This window comes from Artemia franciscana, chromosome 1, assembly GCF_032884065.1.
Source record: "Artemia franciscana chromosome 1, ASM3288406v1, whole genome shotgun sequence".
Classification (NCBI taxonomy): domain Eukaryota; kingdom Metazoa; phylum Arthropoda; class Branchiopoda; order Anostraca; family Artemiidae; genus Artemia; species Artemia franciscana.
The window spans coordinates 18,431,280-18,444,069 of record NC_088863.1 but is presented as its reverse complement, the minus strand read 5'-3'; the positions used below and the strand labels follow the sequence as shown (position 1 = coordinate 18,444,069).

At 31.8% G+C, this 12,790-nt stretch overlaps 1 protein-coding gene across 3 annotated transcripts in view; it reads left to right on the top strand.

The window, feature by feature from the left end:
- LOC136026559 (uncharacterized) overlaps positions 1–11,246 on the top strand; it is a 55,783-nt gene extending 44,537 nt beyond the window's left edge. For all 3 annotated transcript variants that reach the window (XM_065703266.1, XM_065703256.1, XM_065703248.1), the window contains 2 exons: positions 895–1,127; positions 10,070–11,246. In XM_065703266.1, the coding sequence (XP_065559338.1) occupies positions 895–1,127; positions 10,070–10,355 (519 nt within the window). In that variant the 3' untranslated portion in view covers positions 10,356–11,246. The remainder of the gene's footprint in view (positions 1–894; positions 1,128–10,069) is intronic.
- Positions 11,247–12,790: the final 1,544 nt, after the last annotated feature.

The window sequence follows — 12,790 nt, the reverse complement described above, 5'->3', positions numbered from 1 at the left end:
CGCGAAAAACTCCCCCTGGAAACGTCTGTACACGTCATAATTAACAATTGCTATATGTAAACAATGGTCAAAGTTTGTAACTTGTAGTGGTAACTTGGTTAATTGTTGTAACTTGGGGGTGGGGGGGGGGGTAATTCATCCCCAAAGACATATTTATTAGGTTTTCGACTAAGTTGAACAGAATGGCTATCTCAAAATTTTGATCCGGTGACTTTGGGGAAAAAATGTGCGTGGGAGGGGGACTAGGTGCCCTCCACTTTTTTGGTCACTTAAAAAGGGCACTAAAACTTTCAATCTCCATCAGAATGAGCCCTCTTGCGACATTCTAGGACAACTGGGTCGATACGATCATCCCTGGGAAAAAACAAACAAAAAAATAAATAAACACGCATCCGTGATTTGTCTTCTGACCAAAAATACAAAATTTCATATTTTTATTGATAGAAGGTTGAAACTAAAGTAGGTTTCTCTGATACGCTAAGCCCGATGGTGTGATTTTCGTTAATATTCTATGACTTTAGGGGATGTTTCTCCCTGTTTTCTAAAATAAGACAAATTTTATCAGGCTCATAACTTTTGATGGGTAAGACTAAACTTGATGAAACTTATATATTTAAAATCAGAATTAAAATGCGATTATTTGATGTAACCGTTTTCTAGAGTTTCGGTTACTATTGAGCCGGGTTGCTCCTTGCTACAGTTCGTTACCACGAACTGTTTGACTTAATTATAGAGGGAATTGGTACACACTTTGTGGCAATTCATTCTATTCTTATTCTATCATTCTTTCTGTGAATTCTAATTATATTATTTTCGTCAAAATATTAAAGCATCCTAATATTATTCCTTAAACTTTTACAATAGATTCCCTTAAAAGAACGGATTTTTTTGTAGGAAGTGTCACGTCAACGTTATAGGAAGCCTGGTACCTTAAGTACTTACTCTCGTTCAGATAGCGCACCATCTTTTATTACTGGAGACGTAAGCATCTATCCCCCTGGGAAAATGCCAACAAATCTTGTATATGACGGTTCGATGGCATTTGAAACAGAGACAAGGGTAACAAAGATATCATTGCCTTCTCCTTTCTTGTTCACGGGGAAAATGCCAGCACTTGGCAAAGTCAAGTAAGTAAAGATTATTCTTTCTTACTTTAGAAAGGCAGATGATTTCGACTGTTTCGACATTCGATACAATACTGTATTTTGTTCGTATCGATTATTTTCTTGGCGGAAAAATCGTAATACTTGCTAAATTCAAGTAGGAAAAAGTCAAGCGACTTTGTAATAAAGGAAGTTGCTTTCTGAAAGACTTGTATAACGACTTTCTGATAAAGATAGATAGTGCACACAGTGTATCAATAAACGAAATAGAATCTAGTGATTGCAAACGACGTTTATCGAGGAAAATGTTTACATTGGGTGACTAAAAGTCAGCAAAAACTATGCTATTTGTCACGTATTTTATAAGTTTGAATTTTATCTTTGATGCTAAACTTCATATCATGCATGCAAATTGGATCTTATTTGGAAGGGGTGACTATTTTGGAGGAGCCAATTAAGAAAAAAATGGGCAAAATATATATAAAAAACTGGAAATTATTAGAAAACCGTGAAAAATTTAGATTTCAGTGGCCGAACTGATACTTCAAACCTCCGTAATACCGTAACAAGCATTTAGCTTGACAAGGTCGTTTAAAGGTTCTGAATTTTTATCTTTGTAATGGTGGGGATTTGACTACGTTTCGGTACTTTCCTGATGCAGTAGTAAGAAGAACAGTAAACATTTTCTGATAAACAAGGAAATCGGCCACACGCAACACATCTACAAATCTACCCCTGTACTCAGTCCAAAAGAGTTTATCTTATACCCAAATGAACCTTAACAAAAAATTACTCGAAGCAATTCAACTGCAATTTACTTAAACTACACACAATTCAACATATCAAAACATTTAATCCTTTAAAGCTGGACCTTTCTTCCTTTTTCTTTCTTTTTAAGTTGGATTCTATACGTTCTGTGAAATAAAGAATAGTTAAATGTTATTAGTCACTTCTTATAGAGAAAATATAACCAGAATGAAAGGGGAAGTACAAGGTAATTTAGCTCAACTTAGGACGAGGTGGGAGAGTAGAAGGCCCGAATCATTGAATAGGTCAAATTGAGAAGACAATGAGAAGTAAAGTGTACTGCCAAACATAGGACCTCAAAAAAGAAGAGTAAGATATACTTGACGTATCCAAGATAAAATGTTAAAAATAATCTATGCATAAATCATGCCCATAAGATACTAAAGACACCTCCTTATAACAAAAGAGAATCTTCTCTTTTATGTTGTTCTGGATCAACAAATTTGTATCGATCGTAAAAATTAAATCTAAGAAGATGAGGCAGTTTATTTCTTCTTGGAAGTTTATGTGAAAGGATAGAAGGATACTAAACATCCTACTCTACATAAAAGAAAAAATTAAATAGTTAAGTTTCGTGGGGTTGATCAGTACTGAATTTTGTTTTAGGGTGGTAAAATTGCGTTGTTAGAGTAGATTAAGTTGTGTAGGTTGAGTCGTACGGTTGGTAAAAATATGGAGCGGAGTTACATGGGGCTGAGTTATGTCAGCGATTGAGCTTTGCTGATGATGACTAAAGTTGGGTTGAGTTTGGAGTTTGAGGCTGGGTTGTGCAGGATCAAACTGCAATGAGTTGAGACTCTTGGGTTTTAAATTGTGTGAGGATTGAGTTTTGTTGAGTTTAAAGTGTAGAAAATGATTTTATATCTCCGTCATTCTCTCTTTATTTCTCCCTCTCTTTCTCTCTCTTATAGCCTTCGTAAAACAATCTATCTTCCCTACTCTATCTTTCTCTCAGTGTTTCCACTTCTACTTATTAATCAAGGAGAATGTTTACTTTTCATCTCTTTTGCTTCCAATTTTTCCAGATCATAGTCTTGGGTTAAATTAACGACCTGTAAACCCAAAATTGGAAGATTTACATGAATTGAATTTATGAAAAAGAAAAATAAAGTAAAATTCTTAGGAACGTAAAAAGCTCTGGTATCAATGTGATTTGGGATAAGGAGTGTTTATAACAGTGTTTACACGTTATATAGATGGCGGTAAATACCTCCCAAGAACAGCTCTGATTAAAATTAAGTAATTAGAGGATTTGAATATTAGGGAAAATATTGCCTTTGTTAGGATTTTGCACGATTTTACGGTAAATTTGCTAAATTGTATTCTACATTCAATGAGCTTATTGCGATTCATTTTTGTAATTATCTTTTCACAGACCCTTCCAAGATTATCGAAAAATTTATGATCCAAAAATCATCATCAGGCTTTGTCAGCTTGAACATTCCTTCTGGTGTTAGCGAAATAATAAGAAGCTCATAGAAAATTTTTCTATGAATTTGTTAATAAAAATTTGGTATTATGTATCGATTGCTGATGAAAAAAGTTGGAAAAGCTACAAAAGCACCAAAACATTGAAATCTTCTTAGACAATGGTCATTAATGGTAATAAGTAAATAGATAACAACAAAATTGGGCCAAATCCCAACACCTTACAAAGTTTACTGATTTTTGACGAAAGAATTGTCGATTATAAACTGTTTCAAAAATTAAAAGAAACAACCTAAATCAATTAAATTTCGTTAATAATTAATTGTTGATGAAAAAGAAACAGGAAAAGCTATAAAAAAATCACCAAAATCGACGAGGTTTCGTAAATACATTGCTATGTTTGAGATATGTTTCTTCGAAATCAAGAGAGGAGAAAAAATTTAGGGAGACAACTAACCCCATGGAAAGAGATTAGATTAGACTCTCATTAAACGTGCATTTGCGCATGTATTATGTTTTTTTCAAAAACGGCTGCATTTTTTTTTTTAATTTGCACCCTCGGATTTCTGTCCAACCACCTAGAACACCAAATGTAACAAGACCAAGAGGATTATCCAAAAAATCAAAATCACAATTGCTGAAAAAAAGCAGCCTGAACTGTTAAACGTGACAAGTCTAATCCAAAAAGATAGTGTAAAGGACATGGAAAATATCTGATCTAGTGATGAATCATAATGAAGCGCAAACAAAAATACGGTTAGAAGACATGTAACAATCTGGACTTTCAAATTTGACAAGACTAATCAGAAGATGAACGAAATTAAAAAAAATAAGAAATATGTGGTTAGAAGGCAAGTGACAGAGAGAATCATAACGAGTCAAAAACCAAGATGAAGTACAAACATCAAAAAGAAGAAGAACAATAGGGATTTCTTTTTGTAAGACAGTGGAATTCTAATTTGAATCAATATTTCGGCCCTATGTCCAAGGACCGTCCTCAGAAAAACATAAATATATAAATGAATATAGATATATAGTTCACTAATCTTTCATTTAAATGAAATCCATTATTTATTTTGATAAATAATGGATTTTCCAATTATCAGTTAATTGTGACTGTAAGTTTGCTTTGCGATGCTTCCATATTTTATTCTTTTTCCTACGAAGCTTTCCAATTTTCTCACTTAATAAGATAAAGTTCTCTAAGCGGATTAGTCTAACGTTTTTTTTTGTTTCCTTAGAATCCACTTTGAGTTTCTTGGGAGGAAAGAGTTTCTTGTGAGGAATAGTACTACTAATATTCTGCACTTGGACTTCAGTAGAAAAAACATTAGCTTAAACATCATGGATTATTCGTCATAGTCAGGATTCTTCTACAAAAGAATTGAATTTTCAGTGAAAGTATGTCCTTATGCCTTGAAAAATTAGTTTGATATTTTTTCCTCCTCGAATATTTTGCTCTTGTAGGAGAAGCAAGGCTACCGATATTCTGCAATTAGTCTTCGGTAATAAACATTAGTTGACATAACATAAACCCCTGGTCATAATAAAGAGTCTTCTGCAAGGGACCTGTTGAATTTCGGTGAAAGTATGTTCTTATGCCTCAAACAAATTAGTTTGATATTCCCCCCTCCTAGAATTTACTACATGTTTGGTAGAAGAAGGGTTACTAACATACTACATTTAGACTTCTTTAATAAAAATTAGATTATACAGAATAAATCGATGGACATAATCAAAAGTATACTGTAAGAGAACAATTGATTGTCAGTAAGTGTTTATTTAGGTTACGCCAAATATATTAATTTGCAATTTTTAAAATTATTTTCCCCCTCTTTAAAATTTATCTTTTAAAATATATTTATCTTATCATATAAATTTATCTCTCAAGATGTATCTACCTTGTGTATATATGTATTTTTTTAATGTTTGCTACTAGGATAAACGTCTTGGTGAACTGGAAATATACAAAATACTACTAATACTTCTACTAACAACTCAACGCAGCCCCAAGCCACCTGAGGCCAACACAGCTACACATGTTCCGCCTCCAACCCAGTCGATTTAAATCCTCCCTCTTCAAAACCTCCACACGTTCCGCCTCCAACCCAGTCGACTTAAATCCTCCCTCTTCACAACCTCCCAGGAGGTGTCCATTTCCCTTGAATCTGTCCTTACGACTTCTTCCCAGCCCATCCAAGGACGACCTTCTTTCCGTTCAGCCCTAGACGGTTGGCCGAAAAGGACAATCTTTGGCAATCTGTCCCCCTTCATTCGCAGTACGTGCCATAGCCATCTCAATCTTGCTCTTATTTTAGCCGTAGAAAGCGGGATCGAACCTCAGTTTTCGTTCAGCCTACTCTTTGAAATTCGGTCAGTCAGTCGGGTAGCCAAAACATCCCTTAATGACATCTAGTAGCTTCCAATATTCTAATCCTGGTTCACAGACTTATCTTCCTATTCTTCTAAACTTTCTTCAACTGTGAAAAAAAATCCTGGGCCTTGGCTATTCTACTTTTAACACCTTCACTGTATCCACAGTCTTTACTAATAATACTACCAAGGTAAGTGAAGCTGCCCACTTGATCAATATTTTAGTTACGCAAAATCACCTTTTCATCTCCACTTATTCCTAGCCTTAGCATTTTAGTCTTCTTAACATTAACTTTCAGACCTAAGTCTCATATATTCACTGGTATTTTTTTTCATTTTACACTTTCTTCTTTTTAGTAGTCTTATTTTCTACTTCTTGAGTTTAAAAGGACATTGTTTAGCTATATTCCATAATGGTAGCTGAGTTTTCTAGTCGTGACACCATAAAATTTACTATAGTTTTTAATCTATAAAACATAACACCTTATGTTTGTTTTGGTATTTATTTGAATGAAAATGTGGGATGGACAACCAGCCTAAAATGTATGACCTGTTTTCCAACTTGTCTTTATGCCAGTTTGGCAGAGTTCTTAAAGTTTATTATATATAGTTTATTTATTTTTATATAGTTTTATATTTCTATATTAATTTACATAGTTTATATAGTTACATAGTTTATATAGATATATAGTTTATTTATCCTGTGGTGAACTTTAAAACAGTAGGAAATACAATCCATGATTTGATTTATACAATTAAGAAAATCCCGGGAACCGACTATTAACAAAGCTACTGGGAAAGTGAAATCAGTGTTTGGCTTGTCAGCTAATGTCAAACATTTTTAAAATTATTTTTTCCGCCTCTTTTAAATTTATCTTTCAAAATGTATCTTACCTTGTGTACATATGTATTCTTTAATGTTTTATACTTGGATAAACGTCTAGTTGAACTGGAAATACACGAAATACTACTACTACTACTACTAACAACTCACCACACCACCAAACCACCTGAGGCCAACACAGCTACGCATATTCCATCTCTATTCCAATCTTTTGAAATCCTCCCTTTTCACAACAGAGCTGTTTTCCAACTTGTCGTTATGCCAATTTGGCCGTTTTCAGGGGCTGTATAGTTTATTTATCCTGCGGTGAACTTTAAAACAGTAGGAAATACAATCCATGAATTGATTTATACAATTAAGAAAATTCCTGGAACTGACTATTAACAAAGCTACTGGGAGAATGAAATCAGTGTTTGGCTTGTCAGCTATTGTCAAACAGTTCGTTGTAACAAACGGTAAGTAACGAGCGACCCGGATCAATAGTAACCGAAAATCTAAAAAGCAGTATTTTGATAATCACAGATATATCAAGAAATTCAATTATGATGCTGATTTCTAACATATAAATTTCATTAAGTTTAGTTTTACCCATTAAAGGCTACAAGCCTGAGAAAATTTATCTGATTTTCGAAAAAAAGGTAAAAACACCCTAAAAGTCATAGAATCTATATAAAAATCACACCATCAGACTTAGCGTATTAGAGAACCCTACTCTAGAGGTTTTAAGCTCTTATCTGCAAAAATATGGAATTTTTTTTGCCAGAAGAAAGATCACGGATGCGTGTTAATATGTTTTTAGGTTTTTTTTCCAGGGGTGATCATATCTACCCATTGGTCCTAAGACATTGTGAGGGGGGAGGGTATTCTAACGGAAACTAAAAGTTCTACTGCCCTTTTTAAGTGAACAAAAGGAATGGAGGGCATCTAGGCCTCCTCCCCAAACCTTTTTTCCCAAAATCGTAAAATAAAAATTTTGAGATATCCATTTTGTTCATCATTGTTGAGAAGCCCAATGAGTATGGCTTTGGATGACCCCCCCCCCCCTACAGCCCCAGAGGAAAGGTCTTTAAGTTATAAAATTTGCCCATTGTTTACACATAGTGTTCATTATTGGGGAGTATGCATACATTTTTGGGTGGGAGGTGGGGACAAATTTTCTGCCGTTTTTTTTCTACGGCGGAATTTTCCATGGGGAGGAAAGTTTCCGGAGGGTGAACTTGTAAGGGAAAATTATACGCTTGGGGAATATGCCAGAATTCCTATCCAAAATTCTTTTTTTTATGTCTTGCTTTCTCTTTTCCGTCTCAATTTTACGCCTGGAGTTGTTAAGGGTAATTGTCCAGTTTAAATTTTTACAGATATTGAATTGTCTATAGGATATTTCTGTGGGGAGGGGAATCTTTCTGTGGACGTGGGACCAGATTTCCTGGTGTTATTAAAAAAAAGATCAGAAATTAAATAAGAAAACATGTTTCATCGACTGAAAGAAAGGAACTACAATAAAACTTAAAACGAAGATAAATTATTACGTATACGAAGAGAGTTGCCCACCTCGCTCTTTATGCTAAAGCTTGCATTTTGTCGCAATTCTTCAAGAATGACTCATGAAACATAAAGATCGTTTAATTAGAATAATATGCTTTTATAAAAGTACAATATATTTAGTGTAAAGAGCGAGGTGTTGAGGAGGGGGCAACCCTCTTCATGTACATAATAATGTCTGTTTGTTGTAAGTTTTAATGTTGCTCCTTACTTTCAGTTGAATTTTTTTTATTGAATTACAATTAAGAACATACGATTTTTATTAAGCGTGCTAGATATTTCTGGGTAGGTGGCTTACAAGTTTTAAAAGGCTGTGTTATTAGTTATTACAAAGTAAATAGTAAAGATCTTGATCACTTGAAAGAGGGTATGGGTTTAAAGGCACTTGGTTGTATGTTGCAATATTTATAGAAAAACAAATAGTTTCCTATAGAAATTTCATTTTTTTACCCACTCGAAAGAATTAGATTTAAAAAGAAGAAAATAGTAACAACAACAATTTTATAATAACCTTTTTTCCTGGAAACATGAGTAGTTTTGATTTTCTTTTCTAATATTTCTACTTACTAATAATTTTTTCTAATGTTTCTTACCAATCATTTTTTTGTGAAAGTTTTACTTATCTTTCAAGAATATTATACTTCTAAAAAAAAAATGATGTAAAAGGAAAGCACATTGATAAGAAATGAGGTCGATCTTGAAATAGTAGAATTAAATTAATTGAAATTTTTTCCAGTGAATGTTGACTAGCTTGTGCAGTAGCTTTATTTGTTTTAATTTTCTTTATGAGAGGAGAAATAAAGACAAACTATACATTTTTTTTTCAGTGTGGTACAAATAGAACTTTATTCTTCTGGGGCCTTTGAAAGGGTGGTTACATCTCATTTTTTGTGGTAATTTCAGTTTGTTTCGGTATTTTTCGATAAATTTCGGTAATTTCTGTGAGTATGCTTTGTGTTCGTTTTGGTTTTCATTTCTTCATGTGTAGTAATTTTCGTTTGCATTAAATTTTAACATAGCTCTTTATTTTTCTACGAATGACTGCATTTTCAATTTGTCTTCCATTTGTTCCTACTGTATATCATTATGTCTGCATTGCAATTTTAGACTCATATATGTATTTAAAAATCTCAAGATCCTTGAGCATGCGTCATGGTAGGAATTGGAAGGTTTCTAGGGACATATTATGCTCAGTTTTTTAAAAATATCATAGTTTTGTAACAACCGAAAAACAACCTTGGAAAACATTGGTGTCCAGGTATAAATAGACCTATGGTTAGACATAAGAAATATTTTTGACATAAAAAAGCTAGATATAAAAATATTTCTGATGTTATTGTTACTCTATAACAGAGCTTTATGATGCATACAGCGTTATTTTTTATTTATTTTTTATATTTATATTATGTATATATATATATATATATATATATATATATATATATATATATATATATATATATATATATATATATATATATATATATATATATATATAAATATATATATATATATATATATATATATATATATATATATATATATATATATATATATTTATATAATTATATATTATATTACTTATATTATAATTATAATTATATATATATATACATATATATATATGTATATATATATAGAAATATATATATATATGTATATATATATATATATATATATATATATATATATATATATATATATATATATATATATATATATATATATATATATATAAATATACATATATATATATATATATATATATATATATATATATATATATATATATATATATATATATATGTATATATATATATATATATATATATATATATATGTATATATATATATATATATATATATATATATATATATATATATATATATATATATATATATATATATATATATATATATATATATATATATTTTATTTATTTGTGTTATTTGGTTCATTTATTTTATTTAGTTCAAGCAGAATACAGCGGAGGCTTTCTTTCAAACCAAGTCGACAAAACAGAACCATTGGTGATATATCTAGTGACGACAATGACAGTGTATATGAAGATACAGTTGCCTGGATTGAACTTGTACCTCGCCCTAATTTTCGTATTGGAGCTTCTGGGCTACTGAATCTGGACTATTCTGGAAACTGGACGAACTTAAATGACTATATAGAAAGTCGGAGAGGACCAATACATAGCTCTGATGGTTATGAGTACCTATATGATGATGATTTGGTTCTATATAATTAATTATGATACTAAAAATAGAGGAATTCTCTAAATTATAAACAAGTAACTTAATTCTCTTATGTTCTATAGCAACAATATAAAATACTTTGTACAGTGTGTTTTATGCATTAGTATCCAAGGAGTCTTAGAAAAACATAAAAGTGAACAACAAATATACGGTTTTCTAAAATCTCACCAAACCACTGTCCCTCGGTATATGCGATCTCACCACGCCACACGCTAACACGTAACCTTAAAAAAAGAAAAAAAAATAGAGCCGATAATTCTACTTTAAAACAGTATACATTCATAGGATTTCGATGGCGTGAAGCTACCAAGTATCACAATATCGTTCGAGTCGGATGCACAAGTTACATAGAAGACTGCAATGGCCTCTCTTGCGCTCAGGGCAAAATCTTGATTAGCATCCCCCCCGCTCCGTGTCTTCCAAAAAAGTTTATTTATTGCCAAATATATCAATTGTTAACAAAATTCGAATACATAATATTCCGAAATATATGAAAATTAATTCAATTCGGTCTGTTTCCTTTTATTGTCTAAGAATGAACAAATGGGAAATATGAAAATTCTAAGGAAAACCTTAGATTAATTATTTGAAGTTTTGCGCCCCTGAAACTTCTGCGCTGGGAGCAAGGGCCTTTACCCCCTTAAAAATTGTCTGAGGGGGCTTTTATGTTTAAGTTTATTTGTTTCATGTTCTTTGAGTTCTTTCCTGTAAGTTTTGACGTAATAATTTCTTCTTTTTTCTAGTGCGTGAAAAAAAAAACATTAAATGCCATGAAGTCTAAAAAGTATCTTTTCCCTCGTTATATGTAATTTTTTTTCAGTTTTCTTATTTTGTATTTATTGGGTTGATCCTGTAATTAAATTCGGTTTATATTCATTGTATATTTTTTTCTTCTCGATATGGCTATTGATTTTGAGATTTCATAAAATAATTGAAAGTGAAGATGTAACCAGGAGTCTTAAGGTCACTAACTATTCTTTAGCAAGAGAGAAACATTTATTATTGAAGTGGTGGGAAAATTCCAATTTGCTGTTCAGATTTTTCCGCTTCATTAATGTTTTTCCTTTATAAAACATGTTGGAATTTATTTTCAGCATTTACTCAATGTTGAAATTTGAAATTTATTTTATTCAAAAAAAGTTTTACAAAGAAAGTAACAATCAAAACTGATAGCAAAAATAAGTATGGAGTAATAATGTAATTTCACATTTTGACATTTTCAAATTTTGAAGAGAGTGACATTAGACCTCTTATGTATGTAAAATTTTATTGCAGAATTTCTTTCAATAATGTAACTCGATTTCGAGTTCAATTCCTTTTTCTAAGCAAATAATAGTGTTTTATATGCTAATACAAATGATGAGCTAAATAAAAATTAAGAAATTTTGCGTATTGGAATCAACCTGAGTAACATATATTGTCGCTGCATAAACTCTATTTCTTAGACTTTGGGTTTCTATTGACAAGGGTTGATCTTTACTTACAACTAGTTTTTATGAGCTGTTTAACCCAAGGTACTTCTGAAGGAGGCTACTGTTTGCTTCTTCAGCTTCATGTTTTACATTTAAATTTAATTCCGTATAGCACTGCTTTGAGAATGATAATCATCCCTGATAAAATTAAATAAAAAAAACAAGTTTTTTCAACTGAAAGTAAGGAGTGACATCAAAACTTAAAACGCACAGAAATTACTTCGTATATGAAAGAGGCTGCTTCCTCATCAACGCCCCGCTCTTTACGCTAAAGTTTGACTCTTTCTCTCAATTCTTCTTTCTAAAACAGTAAAAAAACTTTAGCGTAAAGAGCGGGGCGTTGATGAGGAAGCAGCCTCTTTCATATACGAAGTAATTTCTGTGCGTTTTAAGTTTTGATGTCACTCCTTACTTTCAGTTGAAAAAACTTGTTTTTTTTATTTAATTTCTGAACGTTTTTGAATCAATGCATGTTTTGATTTTGGCTCTCCGCAGAGGAATAATCAAAACGAAATTTGCATATTTTTTTTTTTTTTTGCTCAATGGCTTTCTCATAATTTTGATCGAATGATTTTGAGAAAAAAAGAGCGGGGGACGAAGCCTATTTGCCCCCCCCCCGATTTTTTGGTTAGTTAAAAAGGCAACTAGAACTTTTAATTTTTTACGAATCTTTTTATTGGTAAAAGATTTACGTAACTTATAAATTAGCTTACGTAAAGAACTTTTGTATTCTCATGTTTTTATTACATATATGAGGGGATTCGCCCCATCGTCAGTACCTCGCTCTTTACACTAAAGCTTAAATTTTATCCCAATTCATTAAAAATGACCCCCTGAATCACAAAAGCCGTAGAATAAGTAGTTGAAATTACCGAAAATATTTTAGCGTAAAAAGCGAGGTATTAGAAGGAGGTGAGCCCCTCATATGGGTAATAATTTCTGTTTGTTTTAAGTTT